The sequence below is a fragment of the Emericellopsis atlantica genome (genome assembly GCF_019669845.1).
Source record: "Emericellopsis atlantica unplaced genomic scaffold F5Z01scaffold_23, whole genome shotgun sequence".
In the NCBI taxonomy this organism is placed as follows: Eukaryota; Fungi; Ascomycota; class Sordariomycetes; order Hypocreales; family Bionectriaceae; genus Emericellopsis; species Emericellopsis atlantica.
The window spans coordinates 240291-266761 of record NW_025764725.1 but is presented as its reverse complement, the minus strand read 5'-3'; the positions used below and the strand labels follow the sequence as shown (position 1 = coordinate 266761).

The 26471-nt window shown below is 55.1% G+C and overlaps 11 protein-coding genes across 11 annotated transcripts; 6 read left to right on the top strand and 5 right to left on the bottom strand.

Moving 5' to 3' along the window:
• Positions 1 to 5: 5 nt before the first annotated feature.
• F5Z01DRAFT_638720 (uncharacterized protein) lies at positions 6 to 1434 on the bottom strand (the record flags this gene model as incomplete). Its single annotated transcript, XM_046262395.1, has 5 exons — positions 6 to 382; positions 452 to 642; positions 674 to 1133; positions 1190 to 1226; positions 1288 to 1434. The coding sequence occupies 5 exons, from the start codon at positions 1432 to 1434 to the stop codon at positions 6 to 8; spliced, it is 1212 nt and encodes a 403-aa protein (XP_046116007.1).
• Positions 1435 to 3015: 1581 nt separating this feature from the next.
• F5Z01DRAFT_248877 (PLC-like phosphodiesterase) lies at positions 3016 to 4506 on the top strand. The gene is made up of 4 exons (XM_046258477.1): positions 3016 to 3227; positions 3285 to 3478; positions 3533 to 3712; positions 3792 to 4506. Exons 1-4 carry the CDS (start codon positions 3167 to 3169, stop codon positions 4413 to 4415), a joined length of 1059 nt encoding a protein of 352 aa, XP_046116006.1. The 5' UTR covers positions 3016 to 3166; the 3' UTR covers positions 4416 to 4506.
• A 1-nt stretch (position 4507) lies between these two features.
• Positions 4508 to 5887, top strand: F5Z01DRAFT_248882 (uncharacterized protein). Its single transcript, XM_046258478.1, has one exon. It carries the CDS (start codon positions 4776 to 4778, stop codon positions 5814 to 5816), a length of 1041 nt encoding a protein of 346 aa, XP_046116005.1. The 5' UTR covers positions 4508 to 4775; the 3' UTR covers positions 5817 to 5887.
• Positions 5869 to 7968, bottom strand: F5Z01DRAFT_248762 (uncharacterized protein). The gene is made up of 2 exons (XM_046258476.1): positions 7605 to 7968; positions 5869 to 7538 (listed from the first exon to the last, which is right to left on the bottom strand). The coding sequence occupies exons 1-2, from the start codon at positions 7778 to 7780 to the stop codon at positions 5921 to 5923; spliced, it is 1794 nt and encodes a 597-aa protein (XP_046116004.1). The 5' UTR covers positions 7781 to 7968; the 3' UTR covers positions 5869 to 5920.
• A 132-nt stretch (positions 7969 to 8100) lies between these two features.
• On the top strand, positions 8101 to 9041 carry F5Z01DRAFT_661903 (demethoxyubiquinone hydroxylase). The gene is made up of 2 exons (XM_046263911.1): positions 8101 to 8350; positions 8440 to 9041. The coding sequence occupies exons 1-2, from the start codon at positions 8183 to 8185 to the stop codon at positions 8971 to 8973; spliced, it is 702 nt and encodes a 233-aa protein (XP_046116003.1). The 5' UTR covers positions 8101 to 8182; the 3' UTR covers positions 8974 to 9041.
• Positions 9042 to 15187, bottom strand: F5Z01DRAFT_661902 (uncharacterized protein). Its single transcript, XM_046263910.1, has 2 exons — positions 9252 to 15187; positions 9042 to 9200 (listed from the first exon to the last, which is right to left on the bottom strand). The coding sequence occupies exons 1-2, from the start codon at positions 14729 to 14731 to the stop codon at positions 9194 to 9196; spliced, it is 5487 nt and encodes a 1828-aa protein (XP_046116002.1). The 5' UTR covers positions 14732 to 15187; the 3' UTR covers positions 9042 to 9193.
• An 800-nt stretch (positions 15188 to 15987) lies between these two features.
• Positions 15988 to 18414, top strand: F5Z01DRAFT_738631 (ergosterol biosynthesis ERG4/ERG24 family-domain-containing protein). The gene is made up of 3 exons (XM_046266818.1): positions 15988 to 16427; positions 16491 to 18177; positions 18230 to 18414. The coding sequence occupies exons 1-3, from the start codon at positions 16393 to 16395 to the stop codon at positions 18239 to 18241; spliced, it is 1734 nt and encodes a 577-aa protein (XP_046116001.1). The 5' UTR covers positions 15988 to 16392; the 3' UTR covers positions 18242 to 18414.
• Position 18415: 1 nt separating this feature from the next.
• F5Z01DRAFT_661894 (V-ATPase proteolipid subunit C-like domain-containing protein) lies at positions 18416 to 19929 on the bottom strand. The gene is made up of 5 exons (XM_046263909.1): positions 19718 to 19929; positions 19545 to 19557; positions 19301 to 19430; positions 18993 to 19253; positions 18416 to 18942 (listed from the first exon to the last, which is right to left on the bottom strand). The coding sequence occupies exons 1-5, from the start codon at positions 19732 to 19734 to the stop codon at positions 18878 to 18880; spliced, it is 486 nt and encodes a 161-aa protein (XP_046116000.1). The 5' UTR covers positions 19735 to 19929; the 3' UTR covers positions 18416 to 18877.
• Positions 19930 to 19979: 50 nt separating this feature from the next.
• Positions 19980 to 21180, top strand: F5Z01DRAFT_661891 (50S ribosomal protein L30e-like protein). Its single transcript, XM_046263908.1, has 4 exons — positions 19980 to 20262; positions 20345 to 20490; positions 20548 to 20575; positions 20627 to 21180. Exons 1-4 carry the CDS (start codon positions 20247 to 20249, stop codon positions 20809 to 20811), a joined length of 375 nt encoding a protein of 124 aa, XP_046115999.1. The 5' UTR covers positions 19980 to 20246; the 3' UTR covers positions 20812 to 21180.
• Positions 21181 to 24426, top strand: F5Z01DRAFT_661890 (SacI domain protein). The gene is made up of 3 exons (XM_046263907.1): positions 21181 to 21579; positions 21635 to 23441; positions 23489 to 24426. The coding sequence occupies exons 1-3, from the start codon at positions 21378 to 21380 to the stop codon at positions 24342 to 24344; spliced, it is 2865 nt and encodes a 954-aa protein (XP_046115998.1). The 5' UTR covers positions 21181 to 21377; the 3' UTR covers positions 24345 to 24426.
• F5Z01DRAFT_248416 (uncharacterized protein) lies at positions 24179 to 25849 on the bottom strand. Its single transcript, XM_046258470.1, has one exon. It carries the CDS (start codon positions 25527 to 25529, stop codon positions 24402 to 24404), a length of 1128 nt encoding a protein of 375 aa, XP_046115997.1. The 5' UTR covers positions 25530 to 25849; the 3' UTR covers positions 24179 to 24401.
• Between the last annotated feature and the right edge of the window lie 622 nt (positions 25850 to 26471).

The following is a 26471-nucleotide window of genomic DNA, read 5'->3' as shown; positions in this document are numbered from 1 at the left end:
CCACATCACCTCGCCTCGTACGAGATGCTCATCTCGTTCTTGACCCGTATGCCGCCATCCTCGGGCTGTCCGCTGCGACTCTGCCCATCATCCGCGCCCGCCTCAATGACCGTCCTCGGACCCGGCCGCGGCGCGTCTTCGTTGGATCCGGAACTGCCCGTCTCCGCGTCGGCATACCGCAGGCCGGAGCTGTAGTTGCGGTCGGCAAAGTTCTTGGTGGAACTGTCGTCCTCGAGCTCAATGGCGGTCGCTAGCGTGCGGAGCTTGACGCCCGTGCCCGTCCGTACGCCGCCGCCGCCGTTGGTGCTGCTCTGGCCGCCCGAGGTGAGGCCCGAGTTGGGCAGGAGGCGTTGGATGACGGGGCGTATCGTGGGGAGGCAGGCTACTAGGTGTTAGTACGATGGGATGCTGAGCAGGCCATTGGGGGGGGGGTGGGGGGGTTTGGCCATACCCGAGACAACGGCAAAGTTGACTTCTACGGTCGCTGGGATCATGATGTTGATCATGTCATAGGGCATCTCAGGGGAATGGCTGTCCAAGGACGCCGCCGAGATGAGGAGGACGATGGCTGCCACGCAGACACTGACGTGTCGGTCAGCAGGGGGTCCAGACGTATCTAACAGAAAAGGTGACGACAATATCCTGCAAACAGGGTGTGAAGGAGATCACGTACACAGCGCCAAACATAAACAGCCCAATCACGCCCAGCTTCTGGCCCGTCCGCAGCTTCAGCTGCCTCACTTGTATGGCGGGCAGCATGAGGATGGCGACGTCAATGAGCAGATGGGTGAGGGTGGTGCCAAAGAAGAACTTTGAGTTGTCAATGTCGCACCGCGCATTCTTGACGGGCGGGTCCCAGAAGGCCTGCGGGGGCACGCAGTGAAAGATGGTCATAAAGGTGCGGATGATGACCCAGACGAGGGACATGGCGGCGAGGACCTGGATGGGCAGGCGGATGGGCGACGTGCTGAAGAGGCGCCAGTACATACCGAGGATGGCGATCTTGGAGCAGAAGAGGGAGAAGGCGTAGAAGAGCTCGACGAGCAGGACGAAGATGGACGACCGCATGACGGCCTCGGCGGGCGATATGCTGAGTGTCGCCATCTCCTGGCCCAGGCCTCCGAGGATGGTCCCTGAAGAGAAGAGTTAGACGCATCTGTCCAGACGCTCGCAAGAGACAGGTACTCACATGCGATGATGAGGACTGAATATCCTATAGCCGTGATCTGGGTTGGGTCAAGTCAGCACGAGAGGTACGTGGTCGTGACCATGAACGTGGATACTCACATAGGCCGCCAGGGCGAACCAGTCATCCAGCCAGAGCTTGACCTTGGTCATGTACCTCGCCCAGAACCGGGCCACGGTGAACATTGTCGCCACGGCCAGGGTCACGGCGACGCATACGTTCGCGTCGACGTCCATGGATCGACGCATGGCGGGTAGTTTGGGCCTTGGCAGACGTGGAGGAGGATAGGCATAGTACTGGCAATGTACGCCTCTTGTGTGCGTGCTTCTTCAACGAGCGCGATCAACCTATTTTGCGACCAGCAGCGATCGATAGAGGAGAGAGAGAATCATGGAGAAGAGCAGCAGGCCATGGGACATGGCAGGCAGGGAGCGGTCTGGCGTATCTATACTGAACCCAGGAACCCGGCTCCGATCTTCTCCTGGGTCCTGACTCCTGGACGAGACTAAAGATCTGTACGTGCGAGCCGTCAACTCATCTGGAGAAGCACGGGGGGAGCATGAAATGGAGTCCGCATTTGCATTTAGCGGCTGATCGGAACAGACCCCTGGGGCCCTGGGCCCTGGTCGAACCGTTGAAGACTCGGAAGTGGTGACAGACATGAAGCCACAAGCCGGGCCTCACTTGTAGATCCCTCTTTGTTATTAGGCGATGGGTTTTCCTGTTGCAGTTGGCGCGGGTCAGCCCGGGCGCGCACTCGAGTCAGTCAGTGACATGCCGACCGGGGAGGATAGGCTTTTCCCCTGTTGACAGTTGTTGGGTCAGTCCAGTCGGCAGTCGCCCGGCCCCCATCACGACGAGGCGTCGAGACTCGAGGGCTGTCGCCTTTTTTGGGGACAGGAGGATGTGGACCTGGACCGTCTCCCGAAGAACCTCACACCAGAGGCCAAATCAATGTGCCAGTTGGCAGTGTCTGGGCTTTGTCGTGTAAGGTTGGTCGAGCATATATTATCGCGACTGCCTGAGGTGTAGACTCATGGGTTCCCTGCGGTTGCTAGACGCTAGAACAGGGTTGGCTTGGGGCTGATCTCCAGAAATGAATCTCATCTACCGACAAGATACGTTTCTGATGTGGAAAGGGCTGAGTCGGTTTTTAGTTCCATGGTCAGCCGCAAGAAGCTGTCACTGGCATCACTCATAGGGCTCCAATCGTCTGTTGATCTGCAGTCGAGTCATGGTAGTCTGCCGGTACAACAGCTGGTGGCGTCGGGCATTATTACCTGACACTTGACGACGACGTCTCGCGACCCCCAGCAGCTACCAACCCCATGCATGTAGGTATTGCGAGGCGGCGTAGCGTCAAGTACTAATAAGTTAGTACGGATATGTAGGGGCTGTGTCCAGTCCGCAGGGGGCGGCAGAGGTCAGGACGTCAGGTGACTAATAAGGAGGCAGCCTATGTACAAGTATTTAGTACGAGTAATGCGGAGTATACGTGGGACTCATCTCGGCAATCGTTCCCGCGCAAGATATACAAGTAGAATGAAACACAGTGGTGAATGTTACGTACGTGCAGGGCTTGTTGTCGTGACCAGGCGTTCAAGCCCGTCTCCTCGTGCGGTCCGCCCACTGTCACTCGAGGTGGAAGTACGTAAGACGGTTCAAAGGAAGAATGCATTCTTTGGAAACTTGAAAGCTGCCTGTAATTGTCTTGGCCATTGACACCACAAGTTGGAGAAACGTGTGCCTGCTGACGCGACAAAATCCGAGACCCGAGCAGGTCAGCCAACTCCGCATCGTCGCGTCAGTCATGAGAACAACCGCTCTTATGTCCGGACACCGGACTCTTAAACGCACCATGGGAGTCATTCATAGACTGCACGTAGAACTGGTGCAATTTCTCTCTATCCGAATGCTTCTCTTTCCATCGCTCGAAGCGGCATAGTCACTCGTGGTGCGCGTCCTTTCTAGATCGTATAGATGACCATGGCGGCCGAATACAAGCAGCTCCTTCAGAGGGCGCCGCAGCCCATCCCCAAAGGTACTTCACTTACACCCGTTGGCAGCAGACATCAAGTGGCTGACGGCACAACCAAAGCGCCCTGGCTGAAGGCCCCTGCGCCCAGCAAAGGGGCGAGGGTCTCGTTGCCCCAGAACATTGCCCACAGAGGGTACAAAGCGTCCTTCCCGGAGAATACCATGGGCGCGTTCCGCGGTGCTGTCGACGTTGGCGCTCATGCGATTGAGACGGATCTTCATCTGAGCAAAGACGGCGTGGTGGTGCTTTCACATGTGAGACGACGACGAACGTGCGCATTGGCGAGGAAAACTAACCGTTCGCTCTAGGATGCGACGCTGAAGCGATGCTTTGGGATAGACACGAAGATCAGCGAGTGCAACTGGGACACCCTCTCCACGTTGCGCACCGTCCGGGACAAGAACGAGGGCATGCCACGGTTGCGCGACCTGCTGGACATGATGAATCGCCCCGGCATGGAGCACCTCTGGATCCTCCTGGATGTCAAGGTAAGCAGGCGCGCGGCGTCTCTCTCTCTCTCTCTGGCGCGAAGACAGATGCATGAAACACATCGCTAAGGAGAAGCAGATCGATGACGACGCGGATGACTTGCTCAGCGCAGTAGAGAGGACGTTGCGCGAAGTGACCCCGACCCAACATCCACCCTGGCACCATCGCGTCGTCCTGGGCTTGTGGAATACCGCCTTTCTCAAAGCGGCCAGGCGACATCTGCCCGAGTACCCCATGGTGCACATCTCGTTCTACCTGCCTTACTCGCGCCATTTTCTGGCGATACCCAATCTTGGGTTCAACGTCTTCCAAAAGGTGCTGGTAGGCAAGGGAGGCAGACGATTCATGCAGGAAGCGCAGGAGAAAGATCGACCCGTCTTGGCCTGGACGGTGAATGAGGAGCGCTGGATGGAGTGGTGTATTGCGCAGAACGAGACATTCATGTCGTCAGAGACGTTGACGGTAAACGGGAGGATGATTGATGGTGTCATCACGGACGACCCCTTGCTCTTCAGCCACGTATGCGATCGCTGCGAGAAGACGGGCCCGACGAAGCTGCAAGGATGGGCTCGTACCAGGAGCCATATTGAAATGGCACGGCAGGTCATGGTCATCAAGTTGTTGGCAATGACTTTCTTCTTCGTCAGAGTCTGGCAGGGCAAGTTTGACTGGTTTGGCTATTTGGAGGATCATCAGGAGTAATTCGAGACACGAGACCATTGAATCTACCTAGCCATTGATTTCTAGAAGCATCAGGGTAGCCATGCAATCTTGTGCATTACAACTTGCTTCCTACTCATTGCAGGGATATAATGGGCCTGAACTCCGTGGACTTGCACCGGCGATCCACATTGGTAAGACAACGACGACGATGCTGTTCGCATAATCCTGCGCTGCCTTCATTACGAAAGCGCAAAGCCGTGGAAGTAAGACGAAATATTTGTGTATAACAGAAATCGCATCGCGCCGTTACAGCAATGGACCATCACGCTCAATCCAATAGCAGCTCCTACTCCTGCAAGCCTCTACACCACCAGATCTCCCCTTGATACACCAACAGCCATGGCTCTCACAACTCTCGTCACCACCGCTCTCCTGTGGCCCTTTGACATCTCGTCCGCCGCCATCCAAGCGCCAAAGGCCCCCGTCTTCAGGGAACTAGGCTCTCTCCCGGCACCGGGCTTCTTTGAGAACATAGCCATCCGCCCCTCCACGTCCTCCCTCCTCGCCACGCGACTCACCGGCGGCCCAGAGGTGTACATTGTCAAGGACCCGGCGTCCTCCACGCCCGACTTCTCTCTCCTCGCCACCGTGCCCGACTTGGACGTCCTCCTCGGCATCGACCAGCTCATCCCCGACGAGGAGGCCTGCGCGGGCGAGGAGCGTGTCTACGTCGTCGTCGGCGGCAAGACCCCCACCGGAAGCCCCTTTGACATGGTCGTTGGCTCCGCCGCCCTTTACACTGTCACGTTCCCCCACCTGGACAATGACGAGGACGTCGAGGTCGCGCATCTCAGCGCCCTCTCGGCGGACACCGGCCTGGTGAACGGTCTTGTCGCCGTGCCCGGTGGCGTCCTGATCGCCGACTCGCTTCGCAGCCGGGTCTCCTTCTACAACGTGACGGACAACAGCTTCACCGAATCCGCCTACGAGTATCCAGAGATGACCGCGCCCGAGGGCGCCGCCATGTTTGGCATTAATGGCGTGCAGATCCGGGATAACCATCTGTACTGGTCCAACACCGCCCTCTCGAGCATCTACCGCATCGCCCTGGACGACAACAAGAAGGAGGGATGCGACGTCAGGCCGGAACTCGTCTTCAACGCCTCGAGCATTGCCTCTGCCGTGGATGACTTCAATTTTGACATTTATGGCAACATTTATGCCGCCACTCACTTTGACGGCACCATCGTCTACAGTGACGCGCAGACGGGGGAGATGAAGGTTGTTGCCGGTGGGATCGGAGAATGGGACCTCGCTGGCTGCACGGCGTTGGAGTTCGGAAAGGGTGAGTATGACCAGGACACCCTCTACGTCACAACCAACTCGGCGACATTTGGAAACGAGACGCGGGGCGGGAGGATCGTCGCGGTCGACTTTTGATTAGTCTAGCCTGGGCGCAGTAGTAGAGACGAGAAGGAGAGACACCCTGCTGTATAGTAGTAGCCCGCCCATGAGGCCCCAAACGCCGGAACCTGCATGACGCCTCAGATATCAATATCAATGTCCAAATCCAGCGACCCAATCACATCATCATCCATGAGCGGCTTGTGAATGGTCGGCACCCCCTTGGCCTCCGTCTGCTGCTCCAACTGGAGCTTCGCCAGGTGGGCGGGCATCGACTTGGTGCCATTCTTGCTGGGCGTGCTGCCGTTTGTGGGTGTCGCCCCGTTGCTGCCGGCTTTCTGCTCAGCCTTCTCGTTGACGTCGTGGATGAACTTGGCCTTTGTCCGTACCCGACGCGACGAGTCGTCCTCCACGGTCTCGCCGCGCTCAATCGCCGCCTCGATCTCGCGGATCCGCGCCTTCTCTTTCAGCTGCGCCTTGCGCACCGCCTCGGCGTTGAGTCGGCGGTTCTCCCTGTTGCGCTCGGCGAGACGATCCTGCTCCGTGTGCTGCTGCGTGGTGGTCGACTTGGTGGGCGCCAGGCTCGTCCTAAAGGCCAGTCGCTGGGCACCCATGTTGTCGAGCTGCTCCTGTAGCGCGTCCGCCTTCTCGTCGTCGCCCTTCTCCCGCGCTTCCTCCAGCTTCTGCGCCACACGCTGGCGCTCGGCAGGGTCGAAGCGGCGTTTCATCTCCGCTCTACGGTTCAGACGCTGCTTGATCTCCTCGTTTGTCCACTTGTGGTTGATGAGATTGTTAATCTCGTCCACCTTGTCGGACAGGAACAACTTGGTCGGCAATGTCACGCCTTCGTTCTGGCATGTGACTGTGTACCGGTGCAGCTCGGCGTCCGAGAACTTGCCGCTTGACGCGGCGATGAATGGGAATTCCTTGATGGATTTGCCATGCGCTGCGCGGACGTACTGGTCCGTGATGAAGGATCCGCCAGGTCCATTGAGAGCGTACGGCCGGCTCGTCGTGAACCCCTTGATCAGGGCCATGCGGTACTGCTCAATCCCCGTTTCTGGATGCGGTCCTACCGACAGGCGGATGTAACATCCAGTAATAGCGTCCTCGAAGCCAGGCGTGTGGCACACTTGTGAGAACTCATTTCTGCCGAGTCGCACGCGTTCAAAGTCCCGCAGCTCAGGGGGCGGCACGTCACGCGTAGCTTCTGGTTCGGGCGACCGACTCCCCCTCGCGAAATCGTCGTCGCTCGCGTCTCGATCTGGTGATCGCGATCCTCTCCTCGGCGAGTATGAGTCCCGTCTTCGCTCTTGATTCTCCTTGCGCTTTTGCTTCTCCAGCCGTGCCCGGCGCAGCGTATCCATCGCAGTCTCCCCTTTGGCGACCCGTTGCCTGGTCGTTGTCTTCCGGTCATCCTCGTCCTCGAGCTCCGCAGTGTCGGCGCTTCTCTTCTTGTGCTTCTGCGACTGTTTCCGCTCCTCGTTCTCAACCATCTGACGAAGCAATCGGTTCTGGCGTTGTCGATCAATCTCCATCATTCGATCGGCGAGGATTTGTTCGCGCTCGAGTTCAGGCAACGCTTCTATCCGCGCCTTCTCCGAGTGGCTGACGTATTTGCCGTCGACAGGATATTTCTCACCCTCGCCGGCAGCTGCGGCGGGTGGTGCGCGCGATCGTGCAGGAGGCTCCTCATCTGAATCGGATTCGTCCATGGCAGCCGAGGCCAGAGAATTGGGCGAGCCAGGCTCAGAAAAGCTATACAGAGTTGAGCCGCTTGGTCACAATAGACAGTGGGCCCTCGATCGCCGGGTGGTGACTTACGCTTCGCCTTCATCCTCGGAAGCATCTTGCCGTGACCTGCGTGAAGTCTTCTTTGACGAGGTCGTTTTCGAATCGCGCCGGGGAGACTCAGATCGGTCACGACCCTCGCTGATGGAACCCTCGTCTCCAGAGTCGCCACCAGCGAGGTCGAGAAGGTCATTATCGATGTCGGACATTCTGCTGTGACCTGACGTGATTTGTAAAGGGACAAAGAGATGGCGTCGAATTCGAAAGTCTGGAGGGAATGGACGCGATGTGCACGCTGACGCTTCAAAAGCGGCAAGAAGCGTTGCAGTTCGATCGATGAGGAGGACAAGGAGAAAATCTAGACAGGAGGAAATATTGTGCAAGACTTTAAAACCACGGCTCTCAGGAAGTAAGGAGCCAGTCGAGGTAGGCGCGACCCGGCGCATATCCGGCATTCGGATAATCTCCCATCCGGCGCATACTTTCGGCCGAGTGAAATCCGAACATGGCATCGTCATGTCACCTCCAAGTCGAGAATATCGGCCCATGTAATTACGACTACAACTTCAAGTGTCAAGGCACTCGCACACTTTCCAGAATTGCCATACGTCATGTCACCCACACTCTGTATTGCGAAGTCCATGAGACTCTCATGCGCGAAGACGCGCTGTCCCGCCATTGTACGCTGCCTATCGACCGGTAGCACATCTCCCTCCGAGCAGGGTTCCAAGAAGCTCAAAACCTTGACAAAGGAGCAACGAGAATATCTGTCGTCAGCTGTACGTCTGCCCACCACTCTCCCCAGAGCTATTCCATTGGCTCGATCGGAAATGCCTACTCTGCCCGACAATATACTAACAGTTAACAGCTCCGTGTCAACCAAGCAGGAGAACTGGCGGCCACCCTCATCTACACCGCGCAGACGCCTCCCATAACGAACAGACATCCGCATCTTCGCCCTTTAATGTCCCACATGTACGAGCAGGAAGCCGCGCATCTACGGACCTTCAACGGCCTCATCCACAAACACCGAGTACGACCCACGGCGCTGTATCCCCTGTGGAGCGTCATGGCCACGGGCCTGGGATGGGGCACAGCCGTCATGGGGCGCGAGGCGGCCATGGCGTGCACGGAAGCCGTGGAGACGGAGATTGGGGGCCATTACAACGCCCAGATCCGAGAGCTGCTGGAGATGATCACGACGTGGAAGCAGGAGGGGTACGACGTGGGTAGCGAGGTGGAAGAGTTGGTCCAGACGCTGAGGAGGATACGGGACGAGGAGCTAGAGCATCTGGACCATGCGGTCGAGCACGACGCCAAGAAGGCTGAGCCGCATTGGCTGCTGACCAACGTGATACGGGCTGGTTGCAGAGGAGCCATCTGGGCGAGCGAGCGGGTTTGATCTAATCGGGGCCATGTTTCGCACGTGTTTATGTATATATAGATGTACCAACCCTTTTGTAGTACCATATTATACTTGTACAAGAACTGAAAAGTAGAAAGGAAATGTCGAGTGTGCCCCTGCAAATGCATGCTGTGTGCGAACAATGCCGTATATTACCTCAAGCAACTCCGTGCCATGCCTTTTTTGAAACGCCTTGCCAGAAAGGATAAGACCAAGCTTAATCACTGTGGCACATTAGTACACATCTCATCTCTCGGCACGATGACAAGACTCACTAGATAGCCAAAGGAGCGACACCATCGACCTGATAGCCCCAGTTGCCGTTGGTCTCCTCCGTCGCCAACCAGTTGTACGGAAACTGCACCAGGTGGCCCTGCGTCATGTTCATCAACACTTCAGCTTCCTGGCGTGTGGGCATGTCGTCCAAGGTGAAGCCACGTCGGCTATTCTTAGTGTTGGCTCGTCGCCTGTTCCTCACAGAGCCGACGCGGCCTAGGATGTTTGAATTAGGACCAGACTCCCGCGACGCGGGCTTCTCGAGAGTGGAAAAGGTCGTCCGACGCTCACGCGCCTTGTTGCTAATCTGTGGCTCCAGAAACCTGGTCTGTCCGTTCTCCATGGCCGGGAAAGGAACATCTCCCTGCGAGTAGACTGGTGAGGATGCCTCGGGTGCACGTTGCTTCTCATTCGCAACGCCTGTATCGAGAGTCAGCCCGGCCTTCTCGTCCTCAACCGGCGGCTTCTCATTCAGTTCGGCTGTTTCAGGGGCGCTGGGCGTAATGATGTGAGGCATGTGGCCGTGAGATTGCTGATGCTCAGAATTGACGCCAGGGATCTTCTCTCCGATCTTCTCGGGGATCTTGTGGATTTCGTTCTCCGCAGCCTGAATGATCGCCTCGGGCCCAGGTGCCGCGACGCCTGCTGCCCCCGATGTCGACGGCTGATGCGCGGCGTGTCCTTCACTGTTGACTTCGGCACCCTTGCTCTTTGGTCTGCGTCCCTCCATCATGGCGCGGAAGTTCTTGCCATAATTGTTGTACTCTGTATACTCGGCCCAATTGCTGACCTCAGAGTCCGGCATGCAGCGAAAGACACGGCGGTACAGCGTAGTGTTGTTCACAGCCACGCGGTGCCAGATTTCCTCCATGAAGTCGGTATCCAGGGGGTCACGCATACAGTCCTTGTCAATGTGCGCTGGCTTAATGTCAGCCGCCATGGGATGGAGAACACCGCTCATCGGGCGTCCAGTCACAGGATCCGTGTGTACAGGCGGGCCGCCAATATCGGTGTCGTCAACAACAGGCAGCGAAGGTAGTAGTGCGGGTCGGGGCAAACCCAACTGTTCAGTTGTGCGCCGGTTGAATGGGGGCATTGGTGGCAGCGCCTCGCTACCAGCCTCTGCTGGATCAAGATACCTGTTGTCGGGCATCGGCAGAGTCTGGTGCGCCTGGTTGGGCTGCTGTAGGGAGCCCTTGCCCTCGGTGCCGACGTTGTGAACGAGCACCTCCCGCCCGTTAATGATCACAGTATCCCGTCCCTGATCTGCACCGGTCTGCTCGGCCGCCCGCCAGTGGTCTGGTCCATGACCCTGCACATCCATTTGGTGAGTCAGGTTTTCGACACGTGGGTCAACCTCCCGGTTCCTTTCAGAAGACGAATCCGACTCATGCATTGCTTCGGCCTGCTCCATGTCAAGCTCATGGTTGAAGCTTGGCGGGCGCTGCGGTGCATGAGGACGCTGCCTGGGTTGGGGCTCGGCAGTGTCTTCAGCATAAATCTCGTTCATCTCGTTCTCGAAGGTCTCCTTGTCCATCTCGTGCTGGCGTTCCTGCGCAAGAATCTCGTCGACGTCCAGTCCAAGGTGTTCCCTCATCAAACGTAAGCGCAGGGTGTGAGCGAACCGTCCAACTTGGTAAGGCTGACCACCCATGGTCGACCACATCATGTCGGTATCCCTGACGATAGCGGCACATTCTGAATCACGGCTACCCAGCATTGACCGCTCATTGATATTGGCTGAACCAATCAAGGCCACACGATCATCGACAATGATAGTCTTGGCGTGGATATACAGCTGCTCCGTGACCATGTTGCCACTCGACATGATCCCCCACTGACGGAGCGAGTAGAAGTTGATGTATTCCTCGGGGTCGATGCCCTTGGCGCGGAGGCGCTCGAATATGGAATGCTCACCGCGGCAAATACTGCGATACTGGCACATGAGAATCAATCTCACACTAGTGCCTTCCTGCTCGTCGACTGTGTTCTGGAAGCCAGGCATCAACGGGATGATGATGACGCATCGCCAGTCCTCGTCATTCTCGTGCGCCCGGATGATTCGGTCGACCAAGGCATCGCCGATGCGGTTCGTGATCCGTGTGTTGTAGATCTCGGTGCTGGTAATAAAGAACTGGTTCTCCATATAGACGAAGTGCTCGGAGTCCTCGATCATCTTGATATACGCCGTCTGGATACTGTGCTCCGTCTCTTCAATGCCGAGCGACCAGGTCGTGGCTGAGCGCAGGATCTGAACTTCGCACGTGCCAGTGAGGCCCAGCTCCTCGAGCTCCTCCATCTTGGCTTCAGGCGGGGGCAACAGGAAAGGAAGCGGCCTGGTAGGTTTGCGTCCACGTCTCAGATAATCCCATCGCTGGACAAAGTGGCGCGTCAGGTCACGCGCAGGCTGGCCGACTACCTGCATTGAGATATCGTGCCAAGGCATTCTTGGAACAACGTGGCGATCGTACATTTCCTCATAAGGCTCGTTGAGCCTGTAAAAGTCCTGCACACGAGGATTCGAGTAGTCCTTGCCGGGGTACAGCTGGCAATTGTCCGCGTCTCTTGGCTGATCGGTTGCCTCGAATCCTGTGGGCTTATCGTCTGTAATGGGATGCTGAGGGCTGTCCCAACGACCGAAACACAGGTCAATGCCACCCACGAAAGCAACGTCGTGGTCGACGATGCAGATCTTCTCGTGATGAGCGAAGAAGAACTGGTTCTTCTTGAATTGATTTGGCGATCTCTGCACGAAGATGTTCGGATGCAGGTTGAGCAACGAGAACTTTGTGTACTCGGAGTCAATGGGGATTGCGGCCTCGACGTTTCGGTAGATGATGATGAAGATTTTGACGCCTTCGCGGGCCTTCTTTTGAAGCAGCCGATCTAGTCGCCATTTTTGACTGATGCACGCTGGCCGACGCATGTACAGTTCTGGGCTAAGCCACCAGTCGTGGATGTAGATGACATCGCGAGCCATGTTGATGGCCCTCGACACATTCCACATGTAATCGCGGCCATCAACCAGCCATTGTGCATGAACATTCTGCCGTACCGGCGCGAAGCTGTTAAAACGCTTGTTTTGGTACCAGATGGTCTGACGTAGCATCTCGTTGATGGACAGCTCGAAATCTCGCATCATACCTGGGTTGCTTGCCCACAGGCGCACCTGGCGTTCCGAAGTCTTCAGAGTCAACGTATGATGTGTGTCTGGTGGTGCCTCCCTGGTCAAGTCCATCACCTTGGGCTTCGTCCCACCTATAGACTTGAGCGCATTCCGCTTCGACATGATACCAAACTTGTTGTCGACAAGATACACGTCGTAGATGTTCATGTTTTCGGGTGACTCGACGCAAACAATGTAGCTCTGCCGGACCAAGAACCATTTGCTGCTGTGTCGGTTGATCATCTTGGCTGGTGTAAGCACGCGGCGGAAATCAAGTCCTTTCGAGGACTGAATGTGTAGGTAACCCTCCTTGCCGTGATAACTGCCTTCGGCGGCCAGGCGGACGCCCAAGGCGGAGAGTTCCAGGAAGCGGCAGAGACGGTTGCTGTCCGCACGGAACATGAGCCAGCGGATCAAATTAGACAAATACTCCTCCAAAATCCGCCTCTGCTTCTCGACATAGCGCTGGCGAACAACAGCTGGCGGCAAACCCTCTCGGCCCTCGGCGTTCGACATCTCTCCTGGGTCCGTGATGCCTGTCGATCGCCTCCGCATGCCCAGCATATTTAGCCTTGATGGTCTTCGAGCATTAGCTGGCATTGGTACTTCGGCGTCACTGACCCCCAGTTGGGACCCTTCTTCAGGAATAGGAGTGGCAGCGACAGGATGGCCTGGAGCCGTGTCGGTTGCTTCACCAGGCTGACCTTCATCCAAACTGCTCTCATCCATGTCCTTCTTTCCCCGGGCCGAACGCATGTACGGGAAAGCAGCCCACGGGAATTTGGGCTGCTTGAGACGGGCTCCTGTCTCAATGCGACCTGGTTTATACTTTTCATTCCTCAACTTCCATTTGTAGCGGAAATGGAGGTTGTAGAGGTCTGTCAGCGACCTGGTGATGGTCCAGTTCATGCGACTGGGGCCGCTGCCGTACTCCAACTCGAATTTGAAGTGCCAATGCCTGTCGCTCCTATCTTCGGTCTCGTCGGGGTAGCTGTCGACAACACGAAGTTTCAACTGCTCAAGCAGCACGGGAATACGTTTGTTGCCGTGCTCGTCACGTTGGATCATACTGGCAAGCATGAGAGCTGCGGGGGCGCCAGCACGAAGCTCGGCCATGAGCTCGGCAGACTTGTAGTAGTCAAACCGATCCTCCTTCTTCTGACGAAGCAATTTCAGCGTGTTCTTCACTTGCTTCCACTTGTGTGCACCAAAGGTGGAAGCCCTTTCTGAACCAAAGAGAGGTCGCCTCCCGGCAACGGCGTCCCCGTCTGAAACGCCACCACCGCCTAACGCAGTCGCCCTTCGCGAATGGCCTCTTCGGCGCATCACGGCAAGGGATGAGTCGAGCTCTTCGTTGTCGTCACTTGCGGGACGGGTCGCCTGATCTGTCCACGCCGAGCGTTGGGAGCGCCACATGGAGGGACGGGCGCGATGCCGCGCCATTTCATCATCAGACATGCCACGATTAGCCACTGCTGCGGTATCAGGCATGCTCGCTCTCCGTCTCAAGAGACGTTTGGACGCTTGGAAGATGTCGGCATCGTGATTAGGCTGGTTGGGTGTCGAGGGCTCATTTTTGTCCTCCTTTCTTCGTCGCATACGTCGCTTTTTCTTCCTCTTGGATGGACCCGCGTCGGGTATGTTGAGCTCATCCGCTGTCAGCTCGGCATCAGCATCTGCGTCGTATGTCCCTTCGGCAAGCGAGTCTGGGCCTCTTTGGGTCCTAGTCGCTACCGGTGAATTGGCGAGAGAGTGACCGCCAAAATCATGTGGAATGGCAGTAGGCGATTTCGGCGTCTGCATGCTAGTCGATCCGCCCGTCATTGCCTTGATCTTGGACATAAAGGAGCCACCTCTGCCTTTCCCAGGGCTGTCGAATTCCTCAAAGGAGTTACGCTGAGAGTGTTGTGTGACTTCCGGAATCTCCGGTCTCGCAAACTGCACACTGCGCCTCGACGCTGTCTCCCCGGCAAGATTCTCGCTGGTGGCTCGGGTCGATGTGTCGCTTTCTCTCCGCTCGTTCGCTGGCATCGGGGGTGGCGCTAGGAGGCTGTCGAACCGGGGGAGGTCGCCGGGCGGCAATTGCACCTTGTTATGAGGATTCCCTCCATTCCAATAGTCTCTTGTTTCTGTTGTGGACGCATCCAAGTTCGACCTCGAGGATGGTGTCTGGACGATCGGTGCTGGTGGCAGTAGAGTGTCGATGCCTCCCGGGTTGGTGTGCATAGATCTTGATTCGAGATTTGGCGTGTCAGACGGCCGTGGTGCCGGCTTCATCGAAGAGAGGGCACCGTTCCTCCTTTCGTTTGGCATTGTGTCGGTAAATTGTTTCGTGGTACTGGTTTAGGAGGTGAACGAAACGCGCAGAGGTAGCAACTGGGCGTCGTGATCCTCGCAACACAACATGCTGTAATGGCGATCTACAGAACCAGTGCAACATTCAACACCTTGTACGATGGGTAACGGATTCGTGAGACAGTGCCAATGAATGTGTACTGTTCGGTTCGAACTGATTGCTGCGGAAGAAAAGGCGAGCTGAGCTGCGGTTCTAACTTAGGAGACGGACCCGCAGACAAGGGAGACAATATCGGGAACCCCTGGCAATCTAAATGACGTCGAACGATGCGCAACGCAGATGCGATTTGGAGAATTCGCTGTTATACAAAGTCGATGGCGTTTCTTGTTGCCAGAACCACGGGAGCAAAGTGAGGGGTTGGCTGGTGATTTGACTTCCAAGTCAACATCACAGACGTCAGATGTTGAGCGTCGAATCCGAGGTGCTGCAGCTTGACACGTGAGGTTGATCACCAAAATCAGGGATCCTGCGCAGCCGCGGCGTCGTGTTAGTGGTGCCTGCAGGCGCCGGTACGTACCTTAAAAGTTAATGTGCGGATTTTGCACCTACTCGTTTACCTACCCTAATCCTTCCTCTGGTTCAGGGGGCTAGGTCAAAATATGCCATTGAAAACCTGCCACAGCACAGCAGCTGGCGTGGGCATATTATCATCAGAGCTTAATCTAGTTTTCTGTCGACTTACATGACATCGGGATCCATCAAGTACGGGGGCTAATGTGTTCGACATGACACAGGCAAAGCCATAGACCAACAAACGAGCTGCCACATCGCACCCATGGAAGATAATTCTACACCAGTACTTCAATAGTAAGTGCGGATTAGGAGTACTAAGCAATACATGAACCCAAGTGTAGAACACGTAAAAACAAAGATAGCACTCCAGTCACTGGCCAAAGAAGCCGGACTTGAGAAACAACACAGCGTCAGTATCAGCAGTGATACAGCAAGTTTGGGCACGCTGACTCGAGGAACGAATACGATCCTGAGCCGACGCTCCATTCAGTCAGCTAGGTTGAGCGTCAGAGCATGAAAAAAATGGTCATTGATACCTCAACCAACCGTCCATGAATCCATGAATCATAATTAGAGAAACGCAGCACCCGCATTCCACGGTCTCCACCACCCAGCGGCGTCTGCTAAACGAGACCTGCAGCTGATGCCAAGGCGCCAATTTGAGAGGTGCAATTAAAAGCCGGGCATGAACATCGAGGAAAGGGGCCGCAGCGGTCCAATCCCGCGTCGCGATCAAAAAAAGTTGCCCTACCCCGAAGACGCGCCGACCATCGCGTCGGTGATGCTTGGTGATACCTTACCCTATCACTGGCCACATTCCAACGCTAGCTCTCGAGTTGGGCGGCGAATCTGCCCCAGGCTTTCTACCGTTGCTTGTGCTGGTTGTCTGCGACTCTGCAATAATCAATTAATTACCCATTGCCGATCTAGATCGAGCGGCGGGACTCCACAAGTTGCAACGCACCTTTCGTGTAGCGTCTAGCTGCCGAAGCCCTTCCCTCATCTGGCGGCACAGCATCACTTCCTTCGCCCCCTTTCCCATCTTTGGACACGCCTGGATCAGGTATATTAAGAAGGCGACAACCTCGCCTGTACCATTCCCATCATGACGGGACGCTACTCTCTCAGACAAACGCCCAAGTGAGTAACAGGCCATGAACACGAAGACATCTCCTCTGCGTATTGCTGATACAGACTTGGTAGGAAGAAGGAGCAGTTTGATGGCATGGTAGAGACACCCACAGCAACCCGACGATCTACGCGCCGACAGTCATCTGTACCTCGTGGCCAGTCAGAAGAGGCCGAGAGCAACGCTGCACAAGAGAAGCCTGCGCGCAACACCCGCCGACGAACGGCCAAGTTCACCGAGAACATGGAGTCAGACAACGAGGCCACCACCGTCAAGCCCACCGCCGCCGCTCGCACCAATGACAACTCAAATGGTCACGCCAATGGCAAAACCAACGGCCACGCCAATGGCAACGGTGCCGCGACCACCCAGCCCACAACTACTACCAAGGGTGTCCCAACCGACGTGCACATTGTGGACGGCTGGAGACCCGGCCAGGACCCCAAGGTCGACTACTCTGGCGAGTTTGAATTCGGTGGCTCGTTTGGTACATTGGCCATGATGGTCTTCTTCCCCATCCTCATGTGGTACATGTGGGTGGGTGCCACATACTACGACGGCAAGTTCCCTTCTCGCTCAGAGGGCCAGACTTGGCTCGAATTTGGCGCTGAGCTCGTCGCACTCTGTTACGAGGGGGCCTTTCCCCACGCCAAGGCCTGGATCTGGTACTGGAGCTACCTCATCTTCGAGGGAGCCTGCTACTGCCTCCTCCCTGGCGTGACTGGCTATGGAAAGCCACTACCTCACGAGGGCGGCAAGCAGCTGCCTTACTTCTGCAACGCCTACGCCAGCTTGTACACCACCTTGGTCATCCTTGCTGGTCTGCACTTCTCCGGCGCGTGGCCTCTGTACAACGCCATTGACCACTTTGGCCCTCTCCTGTCGGTGGCTATCATCAGCGGCTTCATTGTCAGCTTTGTCGCCTACTTATCCGCCCTATGGCGTGGCAAGCAGCACCGTATGACCGGCTACCCCATCTATGACTTCTTCATGGGCGCCGAGCTCAACCCTCGCATGTTCGGCATCCTCGACTTCAAGATGTTCTTTGAGGTTCGCATGCCCTGGTACATCCTCCTCATCCTCTCCCTCGGTGCCGCTGCTCGCCAGTACGATCAGTACGGCTACGTCTCTGGCGAAGTCTGGTTTGTCGTCATGGCGCACTTCTTGTACGCCAACGCCTGCGCCAAAGGCGAGGAGCTCATCATCACCACCTGGGATATGTACTACGAGAAGTGGGGATTCATGCTCATCTTCTGGAACCTGGCCGGTGTTCCTCTTTCCTACTGCCACTGCACAATCTACCTTGCCAACCACGATCCCGCCGAGTATCGCTGGAACCGCTATGCACTGATTGCCTTCTATGCTGCCTACCTTTTCTGGTACTGGGTCTGGGACTCGTGCAACAGCCAGAAGAACCGCTTCCGTGCCATGGAGCGTGGCAAGGTCGTCTGGCGCAGGACCTTCCCTCAGGTCCCCTGGCAGACCGTTAAGAACCCCAAGACCATTGAGACACCCCAGGGTACCATCCTTGTGGATGGCTGGTATGGTCTTGCGCGCAAGATCCACTACACTGCCGACATCTGGTTCTCCATGTCCTGGGGTCTCATTACGGGTTTCAATAGCCCCTTCCCATGGTTCTACCCCGTCTTCTTCTGCTGCATGATTGCTCACCGCGCCGCGCGTGACATTCATCGTTGCAGGACCAAGTATGGTGATGCCTGGTTGGAATACGAGAGGCGGGTGCCCTACCTATTCATCCCTGTGAGTTGCGCTTCCGACCTCGCCATGATCGCCCGCTGACTGACCTTCCCAGTACGTGATTTAAAAATCAAACATGTAATATCGACTTTCATTCTGGCATGTCCAAGTGTATATACTTCACGGGAGCTTTTGGTCTCCCTATAGACTATGGTTGTAATGGGTGGGACGGCGAGATGAATCAAAAGGAGAGACGGCTCATGTATGGATACGATTGCACTTTCTGTTCAAATAATACATATTACACAGAGATCATATGCGCTTGCGATACCAGCACTGAACAGCCGAAACCTAGGCACTACACCAAAGGCGAACGTACGGTGAGAGAGGGGCTGTATACTACTTGGCAAACACAAACGTGGTAGTATAAAGCCGGTGAACTACAATCCTCCTCCTCATTCCGGTCTATGATGAAATGCCACTTCCACTTTCTCGAGGTTACAAAATGCGCGTTGACTAGTATACATTTCGATCATTCCATGCTAGTACGTGATCTGCACGATGGGCACTTGGACGTGCACGGTCGTAGGCCACAACCCATCACTCGCTCCCTCACTCCCCTGCTTTCGTCGAACGTGGTTCTGTCGACTGCTTGTCAATGCTCGCATGCCGGGACCGACGTATTTGCGCGTAGACTGAGCGACCGATGGCGAAACTACTCGACATTGGTCGTGTCCCGGTAATCGTGGGGTCGGTCGCCCATTTAGCATAAGACATCTGCCGATGCCTTCGAGTTCATCAGAAGAGCCACAATGAGGCCGTAGAGACCTAAAATATCAGCGAGATACCCGGAGCAAAGTAGTCGAGTCTCAACTTACCCAGGACTTCAGCGAAAATGAGAATCAGAATCATGCCAACAAAGAGACGGGGCTGCTGGGCGGTTCCTCGCACACCAGCGTCACCGACAATACCAATGGCGAAGCCAGCAGCCAGACCGGCAAGACCGACAGACAGACCGGCGCCAAACTGGATGAAACCGGTGTACAGGGGGAGATCCTGCTTCAGACCATCGGAGATCAGGACAGAGACGACGAGACCGTAGATACCAATAATACCAGCCATAATGACGGGAACAATGTCTACAAAGCATCAGTATAGCAATGGCATGCGGACGGCAAAGACGCACTCTTCACGATAAGGTCAGGGCGGAGGACACCCATTGCGGCAATACCGACACCCGACTTGGCAGTGCCGTACGAGGCACCCAGGCAGGTGAAGACAATGGCACAGGTGCAGCCCATGGCACCAAAGAAGGGCTATGGTATGTTAGCAATGTTGTTCGATGCTGGCGCGGTTGCTCATTGTCGTCGTGTCAGATCTCCTGGGAGCAGGTGACGTCGGCAGGCGGCTCGGGGCGGAGTGAAACTCACGGCGTAGACGGGGCTGCAGACACAATCGCGTTAGCCGACCTGGTCGTCATGAGAGATCCTAAAGAGTTCTGCGCAGCTAGAGGCAAGCTTCGAAGATGATGCAGTCCTGGCTGATGGATGCGTTGCCCCTAGCTCGATGACGCTGGTAGTAAGGAGGCGGCGCGCTGACGTACCAGTACTCGGAAGGCATCGCGGCGGTATTGGAATCGTCGAACAGGGTAATAAAAGCCGGTAAGATGTTGGTGAAAGTATGAAACTTTGAGAATTGCTGATCGCGAGGGCGCGGTGGAAGAGTAGCTGTGGTGATGAGAGCTGTTCGATGCCCGTAGTCTAGCGAGGTTTGCTTGTTCAGGTCACGGTCGCAGGTTGGCGCTCTGGTTGGCGGAAGGTTTTGCTGGTAGTGTGGCTGGAGGGAGGAAGGGGCGCACGTTACCTGGGGCCGGAGGGCGGACCAACGTCCAGCCGAGACATTGCCGAACAAGGTTTGGCTCGGGTCGGTCAGTCAGAAATCCCCCCACATTTCAAAAAAGTTCGGATACGAATTTCTTCTGGATATTGGTCTCTTGCCAGCGTCCACGAAACTCTGTCCCTCCAACTTCACATCCTGCTCTTCACCACTCGAGGCGAGCCAACGCAAGGAACCTTGAGGCTATCATCACCGACTTCGATTTCTTCCCGATTGAAATACTACCAACCACCGCAATGGCTGAATCTGCTGGTACGTCGAAATCTCCATGGGCACGCAGGAATTCGCATCGCGACCCGGCTTGTGTACAGTACTCTTACTGACGACTTTGCAGCTTGGCCCATGGCCGACAAGAAGCTCGAGCAGGAGCTCCTGGATCTTGTCCAGTCTGCGACCCACGCTCGTCAACTGAAGAAGGGCGCCAACGAGGCCACCAAGACCCTAAACCGTGGTGTCTCCGAACTCGTCGTGCTCGCTGCTGTATGTTCCGAGTCCACCTTGCATGGCTGAATTAAACTAACGGAGATTTTGCGATAGGACACTTCGCCTTTGGCCATTCTTTTGCGTCAGTTCCCCCCTTCAAGCCCCAGCATTCAAGCATACTGACTGTCCGCAGACATTCCTCTTCTCGCTGAGGACAAGAACGTGCCCTACGTCTACGTCAAGCACAAGACCCAGCTCGGCCGCGCCTGCGGTGTCAGCCGCCCTGTCATCGCCGCCAGTATCACCAGCAACGACGCCAGTGAGCTGGCCGGCCAGATCCGTGCCATGCGCGACAAGGTCGAGCGCCTCGCCATCTAGAGGATTTGCAGTTGCCGCTATGATGGGCGCCTCTGCGACCAAGATGCGGAAGGGCGTACTGTGGTGTTACATAGGACTTGGATGAAACCCGGCTTATTGTTTAGTGTGAGCAACGGTTGGAATACTGTTGCGCACTCTAGCACTACGAATCGAGAAATTTTGAAGAACTGCGTGCGCATGTTGAATCATCATTGTGGTGCTGTGATTATCGAATGGGGCTCTTTTTCTTGGATCTGTCGACGATGCCAATTCAATGTGTCGGTACCGCAATTCTGTCCTGCCCTGCCTGGAGAAATCGATGCTGCGTGGTAGAATATCTGGACACCCCAATAAGCGCCCGATGACGTTACTCCAACAGATCACCACGCTAGAGTAAATAACCAAGCACCTCCAGAAACATGGACCTCATCATTACCTTGTTCCTAGATTTCCTACGGGTCTGCGGTACCCTGCCCTCTTTCCTGCGTATCTGATATATCCTATTGCGTCCTGTTCAGCGGGGAAAGGTTTTGAGAATATAAACGTTGCCTGATGCGACGTCACGATCTGAATTAGATTCAAGCATCATGCCAGGCCTCGCGCGCAAAGTGCTGATATGTGCTGCGATTGACGGGCTTTTAATCCAGCCACTGTCTGCAAAGGGGCAAAAGCCATTTCAGCCTCTGACGATAACATACGGCGATGGTAGCGTATCGCCTGCGTCGCGAGAGCAAACGGTGGAGGACACAGACCATGACGAATCAACCTTTGAAGCCTTTGGGATCATAGGTGAGTAAACACTTACCTATTCATTGACTTGAGGGTATACTCAATGTTACTCTAGGTTTGATTACCGTCTCAAAGTTGAGCTACCTCATCAGCATCACACGTCGCCAGCAAGTGGCCCAGCTGTTTGGCACACCAATCTATGTGGTCACCGAGGTTGCTATTACGCCTTGCTCGTCAAAAGCAGCAGCCCAGGAAGCCATTCGGAAAACAAATCGCCATCTTGAACAATGTACAGCACCAAATTCAGCCAGCAACGACGGGAATACGAGCGATGATGAGCTCGAGTCCCGAAACAGTTTTGCAGATGAGGTAGATGATGTCGTTGTGGCCGGAGAGGCTGCCAAGACCGCCTCACCAAGGAGCAGTATCGCAGAAGATGTCATCCATAGGAGAGGCAGCTATGGGAGATTTGCGTCCAGTTGGTTCAGTCGGAGTGGATGGACACAGGATCAGCAAAAGGCAATGGGGATCAGCAACTCGCCTACACTGTCCGCTACGGAACCTCCTGGAGAAAAAAAGCAGGACGCAGTGACAGCGCAAGACACGATTCCCAAGGATCAAGCGGCATCTCAGGCTGAGACCTCGACCTTGCTGCCCAAGTTGTTGCGCACGGTCCGAATTCTCTTTGGTTCATCGAGGAGCTTCTACTTCTCATACGATCTCGACATTACGCGCAACATGCAAAAGGGTACTGCGAGCCCCGACAGGGATGCACCATTGTATGAGAAGGTGGACAACAAGTTCTTCTGGAATCGTTCTCTGTTGCAGCCCTTCCTCTCAGTAGGCGATGCTTCAGTGGTGCTCCCGGTCATGCAAGGTTTCGTTGGACAGAGGACCTTCACTGTGGATAGTAACCCGCCACAAGTCGATCAACCTGGTCGGGAGTCTATGGAGATGAACAGTATGGCACAGCCTGAAACTCAGGCGCAACCACAGAAGGTGCAACCTGCTATCACGCCAAATCAACCAGAGAAATGTAGCTCGGAGAAGGAGTACACCATCAGTGTTATATCCCGCCGGTCTGTCAAGAGGGCTGGGCTCAGATATCTACGCCGGGGTATCAATCAGGAAGGGAATGTTGCCAACATGGTGGAAACCGAACAGCTGCTCATGCCCGCAGACTGGACTGAAGATTCGACAGTGCACTCCTTTTTACAGATCAGGGGCAGCATTCCCCTTTTCTTCACTCAATCACCATACGCAATCAAGCCTGTACCCGTCTTGCAGTATTCCGAGCAAACAAATAGGGAAGCTTGCCGCAAGCACTTCGAGTCACTGGCGAGGAACTACGGAGCTATCCAAATCGTCAATCTGGTGGAAAAGCACGGCGTGGAGTCGAGCATCGGGACTCGGTATGAAAAGACAATTGAGTATCTGAATCGGCAGTCTGAGGAAGACACGAAAAAGCCTGACGAGAAGCCCCTCGCTTTTGAGTGGTTTGACTTTCATCAGGCTTGTCGAGGTATGAAATTCGAGAACGTGAGCTTGCTTCTGTCTACACTGAGGGGGAAACTGGAGGAATTCGGCAGCACTACCGTGCAGCATGGCCAAGTTGTCGAGAAGCAAAAGGGGGTCGTTCGAACGAATTGCATGGACTGCCTGGACCGGACCAACGTCTGCCAAAGTTCTTTTGCGAGGCATATGCTCGACATGCAGCTGAAAGCCGAAGGTTTCGACATGGACGCGCAGGTTGATCAGCAGACGACTTGGTTCAACACACTCTGGGCCGACAATGGCGACGCAGTCTCGAAACAATATGCATCGACAGCGGCAATGAAAGGAGATTATACAAGGACAAAGAAGAGAGACTATCGCGGAGCGTTGAACGACTTGAGCTTGTCCCTTGCGCGGTTCTACAGCGGGTAAGCAGATCTCCCGTAGACAGTGAAGGCTTGCTGACAGATTATAGCATGGTGAATGATTACTTTAGTCAAACAGCAATCGACTTCCTCCTGGGCAATGTGAACGAGAGGGTATTCGAGGAGTTTGAGGCGGACATGATGACCAAGGACCCTGCCATCTCCGTTACCAAGTTGCGTGAGCAGGCCATTGAGCTGTGCCAGAAACGCGTGGTCGCCGATGAGAGCGAGGAAATTCACGGCGCATGGGCGTTGATCAGTCCACATGTCTCGGATACCGTCAAGTCTCTGCCCATGGAGGAGGTCGTGCTTCTTCTTACCGATGCAGCCCTCTATGTCTGTCGGTTTGACTGGAACATGGACAAGGTATCCTCTTTCGAACGAGTCGACTTGAGAAACGTCACGGGCATCAAGCTCGGTACTTACATCACTTCTACAGTCTCGCCGTCTCATATGGATGCCTCAAAGAATGTTGGCTTCGTTGTCACTTACCAGCCGGGCAAGGCTGATGTTGTGAGGACTAACACGCGCACTTCGTCCACCCGTGGCGAGATCGCACCTAGCAAGGATCCTGAGCCTGGAAATGAGAAGAATCGTCCTCTGAGCTTTGTCGACTTCTTCACATACAAGACCCAGCCTCCAGCAGAGAAGAAGCTGGCTTTCAAGGCACCCTACGTTGATTCCTCCACGACTGTGAACACAAAGCACGAGACGGAGCTGCAGCAGATCACAACCATTGCGAATGAGATTGGGCGTTTGACACAGGAGAGCCGTCTGTACAAGCGAGGCGAAGAGCATCAAGAACTGATCCAGAAAGAAGACATCATTTCCCTAGAGGAGGCGAAGAAGAACACGGGCCTGTTGGAGCAGCTAGGCCATTCTATCAAGAGATTGGTCTGGGCATAGAATCAGTCCCCACTGGCAAGAACACCTATAGTCTTTCACACCTTAGCGTAATTATATTTAGACTTTCTCTACCTGATACATATGCATCTGATATCGCATGTTCTCCAGCTGAAGGGGGTAGTCTAGTCCTTCCGATGGTAATCTGAACCAGATAGACTCCTCGCAATGCAACTTGCTCCATTTGCAGCCTTCGAGCTTTGTTTCTAGCAGTGTATGATCCAACAGCCACTGCATAGGGTACTTCTTTTTCTCCTTCCCGACGGACGCTTCCGAATAGGAGCCAGGGCTGTCAAGAACGAGTAGAATGCTCCCTGACGGCAGAAGCTGGCCCAGATGCGCGACGAATTTGGTTGTCTTCCCAATGCCGGCGCTGGTGTAAAGCTCATTCAGAGTGAAGAAAATGGTCACAAGAAGGGGTTGCTGCCCGAGAATGCCCTTGAACTCATCCTCGGGAAGAGAAAGTGCGTCTTTTTGTAGGAACTTGACATCCAGCTGCTCCGGCAGAAGTAATGGCTCGGCGGCCGCAACGATGGAAGCAGAGGTATACTTTGGCAACACAGGCTGTGTGACGATGGCGTTTTGGAGCCGGTCCGTTATACTACCCCACGGCGCTGAGTCGAGGAGTGTAAGAGAGCACGACAGGGAGTGTTGAGAGAGGTAGGACGCAAATGCAACGTGCTCGGCCGCGCAACCTCCAATGGACAGGACGTTCATCTTGCTCTTTAGCGTCTTTGGTATCGAGTCTGTCTCGGCTTCCTCAGAGATCTTTCTGTCCATGCCTTCACTTCGATCACCCTCTTCCTGGCTGACATCTCCAATTTGATCAGTCAGAAGAGGCTCAAGCCATGTCGCATGGAGTCCCTCCAAAACATTAGCATATCCAAGTGCTCGTGTAGGACTCCATCGCGCAGCGTAGGCCTCGAGATAGGTTTCCGTGCCAAAGGCTTTCGCGAAGTCTCGATCATACAGAGCCGCCTTGATATTTTGTATGGTGGCTGCGATATCATCCGACTTCAGGATCTCATCGAACGTTGAGGAGAAGAGCGTAAGTAGCGTTTGCTGATGCTTCACATCCTGTGGTGGTAGGGCAACAGTTGAAGCTGAGGTTGATGTAGGCTTAGGTTTCGCTTGTGGCTTAGCTTTGGGCTTTGCGACATTTTTTCCAGGGTGATGTTTCTTTGCCATCTTGGTGATGATCGGGTGCAGTTCCGAGTACTTGTGGTGTTGTGACTCCTAGTCACAAAATCGTGATGATGGACGGTGCAGAATAAACGTGATAAAAACTCAATTTGGGTTCAAGACTTTGTGCCTTTCAGGTCTACGCGCCTCAGCTATCCACTTCATTTTGGTCAAACATTCCTACCTCTGGATACACTCTTCGAGGTATTGCAGGATGTGACCAACATAATAAAATGCGATTGTCAAGGATTCCTGCTGTACAGACATGGAATAGTTCTCAGCGAGGACTGAGATTGGGAGGCATTGCCAAGGGTTTAGTGTAGGGTAACTCACTTAGACTAGCCTGTCGCGAGACGGGGACCGTTGACGAGTGTGACGCGGGACGAGCCAGTACATACGTTGAGCTCGAGGCTCCATGACTTCATCTTCACTGCGTTAATTAACATTTAAAATTTGAATGCAAGGCTAAGGCAGATGAAAGAGAATGAGCTGATATGAGTCCGGCATCGGAACCACGTGCGAAGCGTTCAACATCAGCCAACCAGCCTATGGAGTGGCTCAATATTGAAATGGCAATCCCGCGTAGCACCGCTTGTAGGCGCGGTTATACGCACCGATATAATGGCAATACATTTGCCGCCGTGGTTAGTACGTAGTACGTACGTAGCGGCAAGAGGCAGGCGCTTTAACGCTGAGTGATTCTGCTGTAAGCGATGGGAATCCCTCTCGTGTCGTAGAGACTACGGATGTCGTTTTGTTGAGTAGTAATGCCGGCAAAATTAGGTCCAAGGAAGCAGCGGGTAAATCCCAGTCGACGAGACACGAGCAGATTGAGGAGGCCATCAGTAAAAGCCGCAATGGCTGACCCAAGAACTACCAGACTACGTAGTGGCTCTCTGGAAATGTGAATTTTACCCCTCCATGAAGTGAGGGATCAAATTCGATTTG

What these genes read in the sequence shown, in the direction of transcription:
- F5Z01DRAFT_248877 (XM_046258477.1), top strand. Translation starts at nt 3,167, where the DNA reads ATGACCATGGCGGCCGAATACAAGCAGCTCCTTCAGAGGGCGCCGCAG. An exon ending in GCGTGGTGGTGCTTTCACAT is followed by an intron (nt 3,479 to 3,532) that starts GTGAGACGACGA and finishes CGTTCGCTCTAG; the next exon opens with GATGCGACGCTGAAGCGATG. An exon ending in GGATCCTCCTGGATGTCAAG is followed by an intron (nt 3,713 to 3,791) that starts GTAAGCAGGCGC and finishes AAGGAGAAGCAG; the next exon opens with ATCGATGACGACGCGGATGA.
- F5Z01DRAFT_248882 (XM_046258478.1), top strand. Translation starts at nt 4,776, where the DNA reads ATGGCTCTCACAACTCTCGTCACCACCGCTCTCCTGTGGCCCTTTGAC.
- F5Z01DRAFT_248762 (XM_046258476.1), bottom strand. Translation starts at nt 7,780, where the DNA reads ATGTCCGACATCGATAATGACCTTCTCGACCTCGCTGGTGGCGACTCT. An exon ending in TCCGAGGATGAAGGCGAAGC is followed by an intron (nt 7,539 to 7,604) that starts GTAAGTCACCAC and finishes AACTCTGTATAG; the next exon opens with CTTTTCTGAGCCTGGCTCGC.
- F5Z01DRAFT_661903 (XM_046263911.1), top strand. Translation starts at nt 8,183, where the DNA reads ATGTCACCCACACTCTGTATTGCGAAGTCCATGAGACTCTCATGCGCG. An exon ending in GAGAATATCTGTCGTCAGCT is followed by an intron (nt 8,351 to 8,439) that starts GTACGTCTGCCC and finishes AACAGTTAACAG; the next exon opens with CTCCGTGTCAACCAAGCAGG.
- F5Z01DRAFT_661902 (XM_046263910.1), bottom strand. Translation starts at nt 14,731, where the DNA reads ATGCCAAACGAAAGGAGGAACGGTGCCCTCTCTTCGATGAAGCCGGCA.
- F5Z01DRAFT_738631 (XM_046266818.1), top strand. Translation starts at nt 16,393, where the DNA reads ATGACGGGACGCTACTCTCTCAGACAAACGCCCAA. An exon ending in TCTCTCAGACAAACGCCCAA is followed by an intron (nt 16,428 to 16,490) that starts GTGAGTAACAGG and finishes CAGACTTGGTAG; the next exon opens with GAAGAAGGAGCAGTTTGATG.
- F5Z01DRAFT_661894 (XM_046263909.1), bottom strand. An exon ending in CCCTGACCTTATCGTGAAGA is followed by an intron (nt 19,254 to 19,300) that starts GTGCGTCTTTGC and finishes GATGCTTTGTAG; the next exon opens with ACATTGTTCCCGTCATTATG. An exon ending in CATTTTCGCTGAAGTCCTGG is followed by an intron (nt 18,943 to 18,992) that starts GTAAGTTGAGAC and finishes CTGATATTTTAG; the next exon opens with GTCTCTACGGCCTCATTGTG.
- F5Z01DRAFT_661891 (XM_046263908.1), top strand. An exon ending in AACTCGTCGTGCTCGCTGCT is followed by an intron (nt 20,491 to 20,547) that starts GTATGTTCCGAG and finishes ATTTTGCGATAG; the next exon opens with GACACTTCGCCTTTGGCCAT. An exon ending in GCCTTTGGCCATTCTTTTGC is followed by an intron (nt 20,576 to 20,626) that starts GTCAGTTCCCCC and finishes GACTGTCCGCAG; the next exon opens with ACATTCCTCTTCTCGCTGAG.
- F5Z01DRAFT_661890 (XM_046263907.1), top strand. Translation starts at nt 21,378, where the DNA reads ATGCCAGGCCTCGCGCGCAAAGTGCTGATATGTGCTGCGATTGACGGG. An exon ending in TGAAGCCTTTGGGATCATAG is followed by an intron (nt 21,580 to 21,634) that starts GTGAGTAAACAC and finishes ATGTTACTCTAG; the next exon opens with GTTTGATTACCGTCTCAAAG. An exon ending in CTTGCGCGGTTCTACAGCGG is followed by an intron (nt 23,442 to 23,488) that starts GTAAGCAGATCT and finishes GACAGATTATAG; the next exon opens with CATGGTGAATGATTACTTTA.
- F5Z01DRAFT_248416 (XM_046258470.1), bottom strand. Translation starts at nt 25,529, where the DNA reads ATGGCAAAGAAACATCACCCTGGAAAAAATGTCGCAAAGCCCAAAGCT.